This window comes from Pleurodeles waltl, chromosome 1_2 (assembly GCF_031143425.1).
Source record: "Pleurodeles waltl isolate 20211129_DDA chromosome 1_2, aPleWal1.hap1.20221129, whole genome shotgun sequence".
Lineage (NCBI taxonomy): Eukaryota > Metazoa > Chordata > Amphibia > Caudata > Salamandridae > Pleurodeles > Pleurodeles waltl.
In genome coordinates this window covers 960,003,945-960,021,702 of record NC_090437.1, presented here as the reverse complement: position 1 = coordinate 960,021,702, position 17,758 = coordinate 960,003,945, and the positions used below count along the sequence as shown (strand labels likewise).

Here is a 17,758-nt window from a genome sequence, read left to right as displayed (position 1 = left end):
CATCACCTGCCCTGAGTGAGTCCAGAGGGGTGTATCCATGTTCTTTGTAGAGAAGAACATGGATACATGAAAATGGCAGAAGTAGAAGTTTTTCCAGGAATGGGAACAAAGTGGTTGGAGGAAAAGTGAACTTGTAAACGCTCAATAGATTTACACATGAGCAAATCTACACATGCATATTTGCTTGTGCTAAAATACAGTTCACAGACATTTTAGACAAATACAATTTCCTGGTCTACTTCTGTAAGTTCTTGTGAATTCATGAAAGCCACTAATTCAAAGACCTATACCATGGATGCAGTTTTGTGACTTTCTTTAAGAATTGTGTCCGTAATTAGGTCTGGCGTTAACAAAGACATTTTTTCTTATTAAACTTCTATTTCGCTCTCTATCTATTGGCTGGCTTTACTGTGAGTGATCGCGTTCTGCTCTTCCACAAGGAACAAATTGGCTCACAAAGAAGTTTTGTTCAGTGCCAGGAACTACTGTGGCAATCAGTGGCGTGACGAAACTGGAGAGGGCCCCTTCTACAAAGAACATGGATACACCCCTCTGGACTCACTCAGGGCAGGTGCTGTGGTGAGGGGGGCCCCTGGAGGGGTTCTGTGGGGCCTTCGTTATGCCACTGATTGGCAGTGTTTGATACAATAGTGAGGGCCTGGCAGCTGCCACAACAATAAAGTGTTACAAAAACCACATTAAAACAAGGCACGCATTTACGAAAACCAAAAGTCTCACAAAAAATGTCAGATCGGTTGGCTTTGGCAGTGCTTGTTTATTTTAATGATTCCCATAATCTTGTTTGATTTTCTATTAAGAATATTTTTTTAGAAATACTAGCGTGCATCAACACACTTTACTAAATGATGCTTCAAAGAGATAGCACCTAAAATTTCATAGTAGCGAAAGGTTTTTTTCTACATACATTTTTTTCTGAACATTTTCTTTTGAAAGCAAAGAATCATCACTCTTGCCTACAAGCTTCTGCAAACATTTGCATCTAACCAGTGAACATTCTGGAAGGGTTGTGTACAATTTCTTTTTTTTTTTTTACTGGAACCACTGTCAGTAGTGCAGTGTGACCTTAAAGCATTCATTTACAGCGCTCACCCTAATGAACTCTAAATACAAGTGCAAACCGCATTAGCATATGGACACCTTACCTCAACTGCAAACAGTTCCCTTCTGTGTAAACTAGCAGCCAAAGTATTTGTCCTGCACGGGGTTGGGCCTACTTGTCCCAAGGACAAAAAACTCAACATGAAAATTTGTTACCCTTGACCCCAAACAATATTTCCCAGGCGTCGGGATATAGGAATTCCACATCCCTGATATTGTATACGAATGTTGCTGATTTAAAGACTGTGGTGTAAATAAACATATTTTGTGACTGACCAACAGTAAGTAGGACCCTTTGCCTTCTTGATTATCTAATAGTCTTTCAACTTCTGCGGTTCTTGATGTACCTTTTTCCTGATATGGATAGGTTTACACATAGGAGTGAAAGTGAATTTTCTCTAGATTTTTCATGTAACCTGTGAGTGCTAAAACATATGTTAATAATTTTTACATGTATTCCTATACTTGACTAAATATATGAGATATAATCAGCATGGAAAATAACGTGTGACTTGTGCCTACTTGATTGGGATGGTTAATTAATAATGTATTAACTTGAATTAAGAGTTTATATATGCTTGAAAATGCATTACTCTGTCATACTTGCAGCTAAATATTATGTACTTTGCTTAAGCTAACTGAAAGGCCCTCAAGTAAGCAAGGCCACAGCTAAAGTTGAATGTCTGCCAAAGCATTGTAAACTGTTATGTTAGTAGAACAATCTCCTGTCTGTTGATTAACAAGCTCTTTGTCTGAATCTTAAACTTGTCCGGAGTTTGTATTAATAAAATGTGTTTCTTTTGAGGAAATATTGAATAAGCCAAGAATGTTCCTACATCGCTGTAACTTGATCCGTAGCATATTTAGTAATGGATAAGAACAATGAACTCTCTGATGATGAACGGAAGGATCCATAAGTTGATTCTTATTGTATCGATTGGATGTATGCAAACGGAGAAGAACAAATTGTAAATGTGCGGATGTCTGCCTAATATATTTTCTGATATCTAATGTCTTAGTAACTTGTCGTTCTTTCTTCGTCTAATGTTTCTGACCAATAGCAAATGCTTATTGATTTTAATTTAATGTTTGGGTACTGAGAAGATGAAAGCCATTCTTTGCCGTGTTTCTCACAAAACTATTCTTCATTCATACTTGAGCGTAGTCTTCTTGGTGTGACTTGTCACTTTGACATTCGTGTCTTGCCAGTCAGTCCACTGACATTCTGGTGTTTTATTATTTTCTGAGTTTACTGTGTCTGTTCAATACTAAATTAATGATCTGATGGTTTAGTAATCTTATATACCAAATTCTAAACCATCCCCCTTGCCCTGTTCCTGTCCTGATGATGATGCTGCTGTCCCCCGGAAGAAGTTGAAGCTGTGCTGCTGATATTCCTTAGGGATAGGTAAATGTATGATCTGTGTATTGTCGTTTGTCTTTTCTTTTCTAAGTACCAGCTGCTACTGTTTTAATAGAACTGCTGTTTTGATAGCGCCATAGCTAGATGTTTTCTAAATTTGTGTTACTAAAACCTTTGCATGAAGCCCAACGTGCCGACGCGAATTTGTAGCTAGGGAGCTGTTATTTTTTTTCCTCATTTATTGCTCAAACTAATTCAGTTGCTGTACCAATGTATACCATTTCTCTTGCTCAGATATTGTTATTAATTTGTGTGAACTCTATTGAAATAATTGTGATAATAGCTTTGTTTAAATTGAGATTGAGATTCAGCCCCCCTACCTCTCCAAACACCCCCCACCCCTACAGCCACACCTCCCCATGAACACACACACGCAGACACACACTCATTCACACATACATACATGCATACATACATCCAATCACACACACATCCTTACACACTTCAATGCAGACACGCATTTCGATTTCTATACATACACGCACTCACACTTCCATACATTCATGCACGCATGCAACCACACTAAACACACTCCCACATTCACGCACACACATCCACAAACAGACACACACACACACACACACAACACCCCCAACCCTCTCCCCTGTCGGAGACCTGACGTACCTGGATCCAGGGGGTCTTCCGACAGAAGACGGGACAGGGCGCTGCTACCTCCAGCAGCACCCACCTGCAGAACACCGGCAGGCCATATTATTTTTTATAATACGGCTGGTGGCGGTATACTGGCATGGCGCTGCTGGTGGTAGCAGTGCCACCTTACCGCCATCCGCCAGTATGGCCACAGCCGGATTTCCGCCCTTCTTGTGGTGGAAATCCGGCTGTGGTCATAATGTGGCAGACTGTTGGTAGCTTCGGCGATGGTCTTTTGGCCGCCGTCGCCGCGCCGGTTGGTGGTTTTTACCGCCAATATCATAATGAGGGCCTTTATGTGCTACTTAGAGTTGATCATCTTAAATGAGTCTAGAGGTTCAACAGCCTTGAGGACGCGTCTGCTTACAAGTTACTATAACTAAACAGATAAGGCTGGGCACGCTCACAAACCCATTAATTAAATCTGGGATACAGAGTAGCTACGATATCTTCAGATGAATATAAGCTTATGAGCACAAACTAGTTGCAGTCTTGCTGTGTTGGACTCCATAACAAATACCATTGCTTCAATTTCTACCTGGTTTAAGGCAGTTGTCCTTCGAAGATTTGTTTAAGAGTGAAAGCGTACCACGTGTGCATTTATGCCCATCTTAGTATTCTGAAGTTTAGATCAAGGCTCCAGTACTTTGAACTGACTGATCAACATAACTTGCAGTGGAATAAGTGTTGATGTTAGCAGCTACTTCACTCTGTTGTATTTTCACCTGCTGCTTGCTATGCTTTGGTCTTTTTCAACTCACTGCTCTGCATCAGCACACTGACATATGTGTTGTTATGTGAGTCTTCAGCATGAGATTTCAGAACGGTGTTCCTCAGTGGTCTAGTGGTTCTTTATCACGTCCTGATACATTTGCTTTTGGTTCTTATCGATCTTTCTACATGTGTTTAAAAGTGAATGCACTAAATATGGCGCATCAGCATACCTGGGTTCGTCTTTGCCATCTCCTTTGTGTTCAAATGTGAAAAAACAACAGGTCATAGAATATATGATTTTATTCACATGGTGTGCAGTGTAGTATGCTTTCCATGCAATATAATTTAGTCAGGTCTGCTTGATAATTTGACCTTCTACTGCTGCATAATTCTAGTGGCCTTGTGTGTTGTACACCGGCTGAATCTGATGGTGGTGCTTTGAGCATGCATGGTGTGGTTAGTGTGCGGTGTGTCCCCTGGTTCTGAAGGCTTGCCTTCCCTCTGTGTGCAGGCGACTGCCACTTGGTGTTTCCTTGTTTTTGAGGGCCCAGGCATAAATTAAAGAAAGGATACCGAGGCATGAATGGTGGCATGAATGGTGGTAAGAAAGCTGAAGCGGGATTCAATGCTGGGACAGTCCAAAGAAGCTGTCCTTGTTTTTTTTGGATGCTGCTGAGCTACCTCATCTCACGTAGACCATTTTTGACATGCTTATTAGTGCAACCCCTCAAAGAAGGTATCCCACCTGGCGGTGAGGGCAAACAAAGTGGTGCAAAAAGCATGCCTATCCCAAGAAAGCAAGAAAGAGTCATTGTCTCAGCCATTCTACAAGCCCTTTGAAGGGGCAATCAATTGTAATGGGTCTAAACACCAGAAGATGTACATTATAAATACGAGAAGGCGACTGGAAATTGAAAGGGAGGATGAGAGGGTAGAAAAGGTGAACCCAGTCTCAAACTCTCCAACAGCCCTGGACTTGACTGACTGGGTTCAGTCAGAGTGAATCAGTGAAGAGAGGCAGCAGTTCTGCATAGCATAGCTTCCAAGACACCAAGAAGGCAGGCTTGAAGTCCACCCATAAATGGGCACCGCATTTCAAACTGTGATCACATTATTCATGAGTTCTCCCCAGTCCGATTTGCTGACTGTCCCCCAGACAGAGGCAGAGGTGACCAGTCACGGTCTCCAAGGCAAGTTACCAACCCTATTTACAGAGGATGTTTTAGCTGAAAATCCCATGTGTGCACAAACCTATGAATATTTGAAAACAATATTTACTGTTTGAAAACCAAAGTAAATAAATACTTAGCACTGAGTTACATGAAGAACAGAAAATGAGATGGAGGTATTTAAGGCTAATCGCAGACCAGAAAGGGGGACAAATCATGTGACTCTAACTATTCCAAGCAGTTTTCACATTTAAGATTGAAAAGACAAAGTCATCAGAGTCTTCATCTTGGTAACCAATGGAGCAGCAACAGTCTTCACATGGATCCACTTGACGGGTCAAAGATCCTGTTATTTCGACAACCTTGCTCCCCTCAAACGCACGCACCGACAGGCCAACACCAAAAAACCTCTCTGGTTCTCTGACACCCTCAAAGAATCGAAGAAAACTTGTCGCGCCCTCGAGAAGGCCTGGCGCAAGGACCACACCGCTGACAACATGACCGTCCTCAAGAACACTACCCGCGAACACCACCACCTGATCCGCGCTGCCAAAAGGAACTTTTTTACCGACAGACTGGACAAAAACAGCCACAACAGCAGAGAACTTTTTAGCATCGTCAAGGAGTTCTCCAACCCCAACGCCAACGCAGTCACAAGATCTGTGCAACTCCCTTGCCACCTTCTTCCATCGCAAGATCAGCGACCTCCACGACCGCTTCGGACACCAGACCCAACCAAGCATCACCGAACCCACACCTCCGACCATCACCCTCAACGACTGGACCCACATCAACACCGAAGAAACCAAAACCACCAATTCGATCCACTCCGGCTCTCCATCGGACCCCTGCCCTCCCTTCATCTTCAATAAAGCCGACGACATCATCGCCCCGCACCTCCAGGCCGTCATCAACTCCTCTTTTTCTTCTGCTACCTTCCCCAAATGCTGGAAACACGCCGAAGTCAACGCACTACTAAAGAAACCTACGGCTGACCCGAGCGACCTGAAAAACTTCCGCCCCATCTCGCTCCTCCCCTTCCCCGCCAAGGTAATAGAGAAGACCGTCAACAAACAGATGACCACCTTCCTAGAAGACAACAACCTGCTCGACCCTTCACAAACCGGATTCCGAACCAACCACAGCACTGAAACCGCCCTCATCTCAGTCACAGACGACATCAGAACCCTGATGGACAACGGTGAAACAGTCGCCCTCATCCTCCTCGACCTCTCGGCTGCCTTCGACACCGTCTGTCACCGCACCCTAATCACCCGCCTCCGCTCCACCGGGATCCAAGGCCAGGCCCGGGACTGGATCGCCTCCTTCCTCTCAAACCGATCCCAAAGAGTCTACCTCCCTCCGTTTCGCTCAGACCCCACCGAGATCATCTGCGGCGTACCTCAAGGGTCATCGCTCAGCCCGACACTCTTCAATGTCTACATGAGCCCCCTCGCCGACATCGTACGCAAGCACGACATCATCATCACCTCCTACGCCGACGACACCCAACTTATACTCTCCCTCACCAAGGACCCCGCCAGCGCCAAGACCAACCTACAAGAGGGCATGAAGGACGTCGCAGATTGGATGAGGCTCAGCCGCCTAAAGCTGAACTCTGACAAAACGGAAGTCCTCATCCTCGGCAACACCACGTCCGCTTGGGATGACTCCTGGTGGCCCTCGGCACCGCACCGACCCCCGCAGACCACGCCCGCAACCTCGGCTTCATCTTGGACCCTCTTCTCACCATGACCAAGCAAGTCAACGCCGTGTCCTCCACCTGCTTTCTCACCCTCCGCATGCTCCGCAAGATCTTCCGCTGGATCCCCGCCGACACTAGAAAAACCGTGACCCACGCTCTCGTCACGAGCCGCCTGGACTACGGCAACACCCTCTATGCTGGGACCACCGCCAAGCTCCAAAAACGCCTCGGCCCGCCTCATCCTCGACGTACCCCGCAACAGCCACATCTCCGCACACCTGAGACACCTGCATTGGCTCCCAGTCAGCAAAAGGATCACCTTCCGACTTCTCACCCACGCACACAAAGCCCTCCACAACAAGGGACCGGATTACCTCAACTGTCGCCTCAGCTTCTACGCCCCCACCCTTCTCCTCCGTTCCTCGGGCCTCGCGCTCGCTGCCGTCCCTCGCATCCGCCGCTCCACTGCGGGTGGGAGGTCCTTCTCCTTCCTGGCAGCCAAGACCTGGAACTCCCTCCCCACCAGCCTCAGGACCACCCAGGACCACTCCGCATTCCGGAGACTCCTAAAAACCTGGCTTTTCGAGCAGCAGTAAACCCCCCCCCCGCCCTTTTCCCCTAGCGCCTTGAGACCCGCACGGGTGAGTAGCACGCTTTATAAATGTTAATGATTTGATTTGATTTGGAACTAATAAAATTATGGAGATTTATGTGGGGCTTTTAAGAGAGCATTTTTAGCATTTCGTGCTTTGCAGAATTTAGAGACAAATGCATTGTAGATAAAATGAGGAGAAAAAGTAATCTGGTATGCCTATGGAATGTGTGGACAGTAAACAGCCCTATCTCACTGGAGAATTTTGATATTGCCAAAACCATTGAATTGTTAGATAAAATGAGCTAAAAGTTTGAAATGTAATTATGATGATAGGGGTACCTTGAGGACTTTTAACACAGCAAGAGAGAAACATGGGTGGATTGGCAAGGTGGTTATAAATAGTTTATACAGAATGCTAAGTATCAAATCGGATTTATAGAGCTTGGCTAATCACCCATGAGGGTATTCAGGCACTGAGAACATTGCTGTTTAAGGGGGTCAGTTAAACAGCCAGGTCTTGATTCCTTTTCTGAATTCCAGAAGAATGGATGAGGTATGTAGGTGAAGGCGGAGGCCGTTCCAGGATTTCACCAAGAGGTAACAGAAGGAGTATCCTCCACTATTTATTGGGCGGATGTGGGGATGTGTGTGCGAGAGAGAGGGATGCGGAGTGCAGGTATCTGGTGGGTTTGTGGAAGTTCAGGCGGTGGCGGATGTATGCTAGTCCTTGGTTGTGAAGGGCCTTCTAGGTGTGGATCAGTATCTTGAATTGACATCTCTTCTCAGTGGGGAGCCATTGGAGCTTCTTGAGGTGGGGTGGCGTGAGTCAGTTTTGAAAAGTCCAGGATGAGTCTGGCCGCTGAGTTCTATATGGTGTGTAGTCATTCAGGAGGTGTGTTGTGATTCCTACATGGAGTGTGTTGCTGTAGTCCAGCCGGCTAATGACTAGGGCTTGAGTGAAGGTTTATCTGGTGTTGATGGGGAGCCATTTGTATATCTTAATGAAGCATGCGAAGAGTGAGGAAGCAGGCGTAAGATACTGCATTGATCTGGTTTTTCATGGTGAGCTTGCTGTCCAGGATGATGCCATGGTTTCCTGCATGGTCTGTCGGAGTGGGAGTTGGTCCTAGATCCAGAGGCCACTAGGACTCATTCCATAGGGAGGAGTTGTTCCCGACGATCCGTACTTACGTTTTGTCTGTCTTAAGTTTTTAAGGCAGTTGTTTTTCATTCAGTCGGCTATGTGCGTCATTCAAAGGCGTCTCCTTGGATTCTGATAAGGCCCCTTGGCAAGGGTGTGGTGGGATATGGTGTTGAAGGCTGCTGAGAGGCAGAGGAGGATCAGGGCCACTGTTTCTCCCCAGTTGAGGAGGGTTCTGATGGGGTCTGTGGCAACGATCAGGGTAGTTTGTGTGCTGTGGTTGGTGGGGACTCTGAATTGGGAGGCGCCCAATAGATTGTTGATCTCCAGGTGTCCTGTGAGTTGCCGGTTGATGGCCTTTTTGAGGACTTTGGCGCGAAGTATGATCTTTGTTTAAAAACTATACATGCAGGTGCAGTAGTGTTCACAAGATTAAGCTACTTGTGGAAAACACTTGAGTAAAGGATAAGTCTGCCAGCTAAGTATGAGAAGTGTGCCGAGTCAGGATTGAAGGTGAGACTGAGGGGTAATTCCAGTATTGCAGAATGGAGTGGAAAGGCACAATAATTAATAATTGTGAATGATGTAGAAGTACATATGCTGATAAATTTCGATTTTCCTAGGCATGATTGTGTCTAATATATATTTAGGAAAGTTCATTGTTAGGGAAGAATGAATGACTTGTAGGGTGTGGCATAACTCTTAGGATGCACAGAGGTTATAGTATGATATGGATTTAGTAGATTATTTATGTGATGAAAAAGGGGAGGACACTATAAGATAGTGAGAAAAGGTTGAAGTGAGGATTGGTTAGGGGTGAAGGTGTGTGGAACAGAGACTCTTGTTGGAGGACCTGTTGAACTAGAAACCGCTGCGCAAGGCATTTCACAAGTTATTTTAAATTAACCAGAAGTAGAGGGCCATTCTGGAAGTACCTAACATGAGACTGTAGGTAATCATTAATTGCAGCAGAACCTTAGTCCCTAAGGTTAGGCAGGCTTGTATGTGAAGGTATGATGGAGCAAATACAATTATCGTTGATATTCATTGCAAGCAAACAGATGGTAGCATCTAAATGTGTATTGACTTGAGATTTTAAAACAGCTGTGTGAACTGAAGATTTTGTGTATCCCCATTAGGGTGGAATGGGGTCAGATCATTGGATCTTTCATCTGCATACCATAGTTACCTTAGTTACCATAGCATACCACTGCATATGTTTTCCCTGTAGTAAACAAGCTTTGCAACTCGCCAAAGTGCGTTAAGTTTCATGTTAACGTCTTTTGGACTGGTATCTACATCTATTGTGTTTCACGGACTAATATATGGCCTTTTCAAACAAGGATGTGGCGTGATGTATTTCCAACATGACAGTCTGAGAACTGCTCAGATTGAGGAAGAACTCAAACATATTTATGTACATTTTAACTCAATGGGGTCAACTACGAACTGCCATTTTAAAGTTAACACTGAGGCAGATTTAGATTATACCTGGTCCAAGGAGGGCATTCACCCTACATAAAGTCTTTTGGACAGCATTGTAAATGCAGACCTACCAAAAGGCAGAGATCAAGTGACCTAATTCATGGACCTCGTTGAGTAGTAATTGCAGTTTATCTTTTTGGAAAATATAATGATTAAAGAATTGTATCCTTCACATTTTGTCACTTGGACCTTTGTTTGTTGTAAAACCTTACTCATTGTAAAGTCAAGCACACAAAGTTGAGGAGCAGGAGTAACTGTGATGCAGAAAGATGCAGCAACAATTTTCTTTAACTTCTGTGTTTAAAAGACATCTTCAAACTAGACTCAGTGATTGGGAGCTTTAGAAGTGATTTGTTTATTACAGCATATTAGATGGAAATTTCTATGTGAGATCCAATCATAGCCTTTAATTCACCTTCCTAACACTGAGATATTTGGACAGGTTATAAAGTGTATTGTGTGAATGGTTGTTGAGAGAAGCATACAATTTTGATGTAGAGAATGACCAATAAAAGTTAGATGCAGTGGCCATCTTTTTCTGTAGTCCACTGATAAAAGACACATTGGAGGATCCAAGGATCCATGCGAGGCTCGCTGTTTTCTGTCCGGCTCGTGGACTACTTTTTCTCTAATTTACTAGCGCGACTTCACTTGGCAGAAGTCGAGCGCTTTACATAGTTAAATGCACTTTTTCGGCTTACGTACATAAATGCACTTTTGGCGATAGGTGAAAAGTCGGGTTAGGAGTTTACAACGCTATCAGCTCTAACATGATCAAACGCGAGACCTGTTTCATTGCAAATGCTTGTTTAATTTTGTTATGTATTGCTTCTTGAGTTCATAGGCATACCATGGTGGCTAGGTTAGGTTTTAATGGTTATGTTTTCAGTGAAACATTGGATTCAGTATGTTTTTTCTCTGTAGTGTTGTATTCATCGAGGAGTGAATAAAGTCTCTGCACATTTGAGGAAAGACGTTTCACCCAGTTGCAACATCTAAAACTAAGTGACAGTTTATTGTCAGGCACCCAAACAGAATCCCAACCAGTGGAGAACATGGTGAAAGGTCAGATAAAATGTACAGGATTTAGTGGAACTTAGAAGTACAACAAACACAGTTGTTCCTAAATCCAACAAACATTTACTCAGATACAAAGAGTATGCGATAGCCAGCAAAAATTGAATACGATTAGTTAACCAAATTAGCCGGCCACCAATGCACTCTGCTAACCCCCAGCGTGTTGATTTATAAAAAAAATCCTTACTGCCATGGATTTAGGTATTAAGACCCTCGTCTTACACCTTTTTTCTGCTGTCTTTTTGCTGGTTCTGCACTGGGGAAAAAGAGAGATGCTTATGGTCTGTTAGCTTCCTGTCATTTCTGTTTGTGGATTCTTAATAACGTAACTTAGAGACAAATGTGGCTGATTAAACCCCTGTATCAATGACAATCACTTGTTCTGCTTACTTCATCTATTGCAGTCACAATTTTACTGCCCACCTTCACTACACTCTGAAGAGTCAAGTGCCCAATGGTTAAAATGTGATTAGTGTTTCGTCTGTCCTAATCCATTCAGAAGTTTCTGGGCTGCAATTATGTTATTTGGAGTCTTTTATGTCTTGAAAGGCTGCAATTTCTTCTCATGTCTATTTAATACAACTTCATTATTTGCACAGAATGCTAGAACTAGGTGGTGCCACATGGGATGTGATTCTTCCCTAATATGTCTCAGATGCCAAGCAGTAGAAGGCGACTTGTTCAACATGGGCCTTTTAAGTTACTCAGATCTTTTGGGTCAGAATGAGTGGGGTTCTTTTTAAAGTTTTGCTGCGGCATGGGGTCGAGGCTCCCCAAATGGCTTGGCTGAAGGTTATGGATGGTTTATTGTCATCCAACACGTTTAGGTGTTCTTCAATTTGGGCCTTATGCATGGTAAGCACAATAGTGCTCAGTCTTGGCAAGCTTCTGACACACCAATTCTTGACAAATGCATTATGGTGATTGATATGTGAAAGCAAGGGTCCAGTAAACAATGTGAGGCAGAACATTCTTTGAGAGTAAAACCTTTATTCCGTCTCAAGGGACCTTGACTACAGCATGTCCAGCAGTTCATCACTAAGCATGGTAAGATATACCCTTGTCAAGCAATGGAAATGTCCAGACCATGCATGCAGGGAAACAATAAAGTATTCATTAGTATAATTCATATCTTATCCTGGCACAGTTGATAAAACTAATGAGAGAAACATTCTTCCCACCACAGATGCAACTTTGAAGCACAGTTGCAAGTCTGAGAACAGAACACCATGCATATCCTCCCTAATATCACAGTAGAGGATGGTCAAGCTCTGCAAAATACTGTTTTATGATTTAATATGTTAAGTTTTCTGTGTGCTTATGTACAGCACTGGTACAGGCACGTGATCTAAACAAGATGGAGTCCATCAGGTTTCTTAAGTGTGGCCTAGATGTTCACCGATAAATGTAGCTTTCTTGAAGCACTGATTTACAAAACGTGTGGTTTATCTCCCTAAGTACGGGGACCAAGTATGCTTTAATTAGACTCCAGGTGAATGTCTCAGCTCTTATTGCCTTTGTCATGATGAAGTATTGTCTATGTGAATGTCTCAGTTCTTACTGCCTTTGTCATGTCTGAAGTATTGTTGCCTTCTGTCACATGCTTTTTCTTTTTGCCCGTGCCAAGTAGCCCTGTATCAGCTTTTGTTGCTGAGATCAGCACTCACTGTGATGCTATATGTTGCAACTGCATTCCCTTGCTATATACATCACATTTGCCAATAAAATGGTTCATAAGTAAAACAGATAAAGACAAGGACAGGAGACACTGTGAGACCTTAGAGTAAAATGTAATGTGAGTCAGTCTCAGGCTGCCAGTGTTACTTGACTTTATTATCAAGGTATTATGCCGTTATGAATTGTCCCTTTTCTACTACCAGGATGACGGCCATCAAGCATGCGCTGCAAAGAGACATCTTCACTCCCAATGATGAGCGACTCCTGAGTATTGTCAATGTCTGCAAAGCAGGCAAGAAGAAGAAAAACTGCTTCTTGTGCGCCACAGGTAATGATGAGCTTTTTCCAGTGGATGATGCTTGACACCAAATTTAGAAAGATAGAGATCTGTAGTGAAGGCCTTCACTGCTCTGCTCTGTTCGTGTTCACCCTTGCACGTTTTTATACTACATGTGGTTACTTATAAAATGATACATCTTTTTAAAATGTACATGATTAATTCATTATAATGTTTTGTATCACACACTGTGTACTTTGCTGCATTAGTGCCTCCAATTTCCGCTCCTTGTTTTCAGCAGACCTGATGGTCATATCGGCCTCTGCCAATGCCGCCTTAACAAGGCCTAGTTTAGATTTAACTGACACTATTTGTTTTCCACATTGTATGCAAACTTTCCATAGATGGCATGAGGAGCCATACATTACTTGTCTTGCTCGCAAACCTACATCAGAAGAGCCTTTATACTCTAGAGGAGTAGAAGGCTGAAAAAAATGCTCATCAAAAGTAGGACCTATCAGTGAGGCTCCACAGGCCCTTAAGTACTGTCTTATGTATTTTGCCCATGGTATTACTTGAAGGCATTGTCTTTTTCTTACCCTATCGAGTCTGAACCAGAAAATTGGAGAAATGCAGGCTTCACAAGATGGAAACTTACCATAGTACAAGGACATCAGTCTGATAACCCCAACCCTAATATTGCAGGAAGGTAGTTAGATTTACCATTGGATGAAGATTGAAATCTCCCCTTGTATCCTGGTAATCGTCTTCTCATTCCACCTTTCAATGCATGGGTAGGTCACCGTTGCACTTGAGTATTCATTTTGAAGCTCCTTTGTTCTTATAATCCGGTGATTTCTCACTGCTGGGTCTCTGGGTTCAAGAAATTTGCAAATTAACACCCTCAACTTGGTTTCTCAGTGTAATGGTTGACTCTCATAAGTCTCCTCATCACAAAAGAGGGCCAGAGGAAATTTAAAGACCTGCAGAAGTTGATTCCCCAAATTAACTCACTTCTGTGTCTATAACAAAGTGTGAGTAGGGTATTCCCTTTAAACCCTGATGTTTTTGAGCACTCAGGCAGACGTCTTGTTATAGGTCCTGAAGAATGCCACAACTCCTCTTTCAAGGGTTATAGGCAGAAATAATTTGACGCTTTTATAGTGACACCAATAAGCAGGTTTAATTTTTGCCTGCTTTCTTCTGTTTCTTTTAATCCTAGCCCAGGGATGCATTAATAAATTCCCTGCATACCCTGTAGTCAGTTTTATCCTCACATTTTTGCCTATTTTGTCATACGCTGCTTACCTCACCACTCCTGGTTCACCATTGTGCATTTAGTATATGTCTTAAAACATCCTCCCTCTTAGTGAATGGGTAGTAGCCCACTCCGTGACTAGGTATCACTGCGTGAGGAGGTTCTCCTTTAAAAATAATATTTTTCTTCAGCTAGATTTGTCCTATTTTTTTGTGCTCTGCTTTTCGTTACTCACACTTTGTTATAGACCCAGAAGTTCTGTAGTGTATTATATGCCTCTAATCAATGTCGGAGCTTCCTGCAGAGTTCACACAATAACTTTACTGTGGCTGCACAATTGTTTCCACCACATCTTCCAGTGGGCTGGTGCTCAGCACTCCTACTGTGAGTGAGTGAAGAATAAGTGAAAACAAGAACATGCATGGAGGTCAGAGACATGCACCACCACGCCAAACTCATTATTTTTAATCATAATGAGCCTTCTCATTACTCACGTTCGATGAGGGGAGCTATGTTCTTGCCTCTATAGGACATATAGTATTGTGAGTAATGAATAAGTATAAATGTGTTTCGCATTTGTTGGTGTTTATTGTTGTTTGTCCTTGAAGATAATGGAGGTCCCATTATGACATTGGCCCAATATACCACACCGACCGCCATGGCGGTAGCAGCCGCTGAGCCGCAGGGCCGGAGATAGCAATCTCCATAACAAGCCCGGCGGCTGCTAATGTACCGCCGGCGGCATTTGGACCCTGCATACCGCCATGGTTTTCATGGTGTTCGTAACACCAGGAAAACCATGGCGGTAGGCCCTACCAGTGACAGGGAATTCTACTGGCTCCAAATGAGAAAAAATACTCTTGCCTTCTGTAGGTCCTGCCAGACTTGCCAAGCAAGTGGCAAGAAAGGAGGGAAATGTAAAGCTCCCCTCCAGCCCTTCCCTGTTGTGAGCATCCCTTTTGAGCAGGTGGGCATTGACATAGTTGGGCCTCTGGACCCCAAGACAGCCGTGGGCAACTGGTTCATTCTGGTCTTTGTGGACCATGCCACTCGGTACCCAGAGGCTATCTCTCTGAGGCCAGTGCCCGTGCCCGTCGTGGCCTGGACACTGATGGGAATCTTTACCCAAGTGGGTTTCCCCAAGGAAGTGGTATCTGACCAGGGTACCAACTTTATGTCCATATACAGGAGTGTGGAGTCAACTACAAGTTCACCACTCCTTACCATCCCCCAAAGTAACAGGTTGGTTGAGAGATTCAACCGAACCCTGAAAGTCACAATTGGGGGTCTGTCAGTCTCCATGAGGTGTAATTGGGATGTTCTCTTGCCATGCCTTCTCCTTTCCTACAGGGAAGTAACACAGAAATGGGTTGGCTTTAGCCCTTTTGAGCTGTTGTATGGGCACCCTGCGAGACAATCTCTAAGTCTGGTGAGAGAAGGTTGGGAGCAAGCTCCTAGGAAGTTATCCCAGGATGCATTTAGTTACATGCTGGCCTTCAGACACCAGACCACCCGCTTCAGGAAGCTCGCTCAGGTGAACCTGGAGGCAAGCCAGGAGGACATGAAATGCTGGTAGGACCAGAATACCACTCCTGTTGAGTTTCAGCCTGGCCAGAAAAGTGTGGGTCATGGCCCCAGTAGAGCCCTGTGCTCTACAGGAGAAGTGGACAGAGCTATTAGAGGTAAAGGAGCACAAGAGTGATGTCACCTACTTGGTGAATTTGCAGACTCCTAGGAACCCCTTGAGGGTCCTACATGTGAACCGCCTCAAACTCCCTTTTTGCTGTCTCAGTTAACCATGCTTCTGGCTACAGATGATGGGGTGGAAGAGGAGAGTGAGCCTCTCCTTGACCTCCTGTCAGTCAGGGAACATGATGGGTCAGTAGAAACCATGATCTTCTCCTCTTCTCTGACTCTAGAACAATGGAGTGACTGTTGCCAGTTACTGGGACAATTTTCATCTCTGTTCTCAATCACTCCAGGTGTCACCCATCTATGCACGCATGATGTGAATACTGGAGACAGCTTGCCTGTAAACACAATGTTTACAGGTTAACTGACAGAGTGAAGGCCAGCGTCAAGGATGAGGTATCCAAGATGTTAGCTTTAGGACTGATTGAGCACTCCAGCAGCCCTTGGTTCAGCCCAGTGGTTTTGGTACCTAAGGATGCTGCACCTGGTGCCACACCAGAGCTTCGGTTCTGTGTGGACTACCGTGGGCTGAATGCAGTTACCAAGACTGACACCCTCTCCATCCCCAGAGCTGATGAGCCCATTTATCGGTTAGGAGCTGTCAAGTTCCTCGGCACGTTTGATTTAACGTCTGCATCCTGGCAGATTGCCTTAACTGATGGGGCGGGGCCGAGGAGAGGTCGGCGTTCTCAACAGCAGAGGGGCACTTCCAATTCCGGCTAATGCCCTTTGGGTTGAAGAATGCCCATGCTACCTTCCAGAGGTTGCTCAATCAGGTCCTGGTTGGGCTTGAGAACTTCATTGCCGTACTACTTTGACTACATTGCTGTTTTCAGCTCCAGTTAGGAGGACCACTTGCACCACCTCTTGGAAGTGTTGAAGGCGCTGCAAGCCGCAGGCCTCACTCTCAATGCCAGTAAGTGCCAGATAGGGCAGGGGTCAGTGGTGTACATGGGACACCAGGTAGGAAGCGGTCAGGTGGTGCCCCTAAAGCCCAGTATTGATGCCATTTGGGCTTCGGCACCCCCCAAGACCCAGACGCACGTGAGAGCCTTCCTAGGCCTCACCAGATACTACAGGAGATTTTTCAAGGGGTATGACACCACTGTTGCTCCCCTGACAGAGCTGACTTCCAGGAAGCAGCCTAGACAGGTGATCTGGACTGAGGCGTGCCAAACTTCGTTTGACACACTGAAGGAGGCAATGTGCACGGCGCCCGTGCTGCTGGGCCCTGACTTCTCCAAGGAATTTGTGGTACAGACAGATGCTTCAGAGCATGGTGTGGGGGAGGTACTCTCACAGCTGAAAGAAGAGGGCCTAGACCAAACCTGTACTCTTCCTTAGCAGAAGGCTACTCCCCAGGGAACAGAGGTAGAGTTCAATTGAAAGGAAAGCTTTTGCTGTGGTCTGGGCACTGAAGAAGTTAAGACCCTACTTGTTTGGATCTCACTGGTTCAGACTGACCACAGGCCCCTCAGATGGTTAATGCAGATGAGGGGTGAGAACCCAAAACTGTTGAGATTGTCCATTTCCCTACACAGGATTGATTTTACAGTGGAACACCATCCTGGCACAGAACGCACCAATGCTGATGGTCTGTCCAGGTTCTTCTGCCTTAGTGTGAGCTTCCATGTTTGGTTTCAAACATGTCGGAATCATACCCCAATACTATTGCCAGTATTGGTTGTATGATTCCATACACTATGGGGGCTCTTAGAGGACCCTCAGTATTGCTCCTTCCAGTTGCCTGGGCTTTTCCGGGCAGCCCACACTGC

The 17,758-nt window shown here is 44.7% G+C and overlaps 1 protein-coding gene across 4 annotated transcripts in view; it reads left to right on the top strand.

Annotated features, from left to right (window-relative positions):
• EXOC1 (exocyst complex component 1) overlaps window positions 1-17,758 on the top strand; it is a 237,878-nt gene that overhangs the window by 32,310 nt on the left and 187,810 nt on the right. For all 4 annotated transcript variants that reach the window (XM_069200939.1, XM_069200919.1, XM_069200929.1 and 1 more), the window contains exon 2: window positions 12,960-13,084. In XM_069200939.1, the coding sequence (XP_069057040.1) occupies window positions 12,961-13,084 (124 nt within the window). In that variant the 5' untranslated portion in view covers window position 12,960. The remainder of the gene's footprint in view (window positions 1-12,959; window positions 13,085-17,758) is intronic.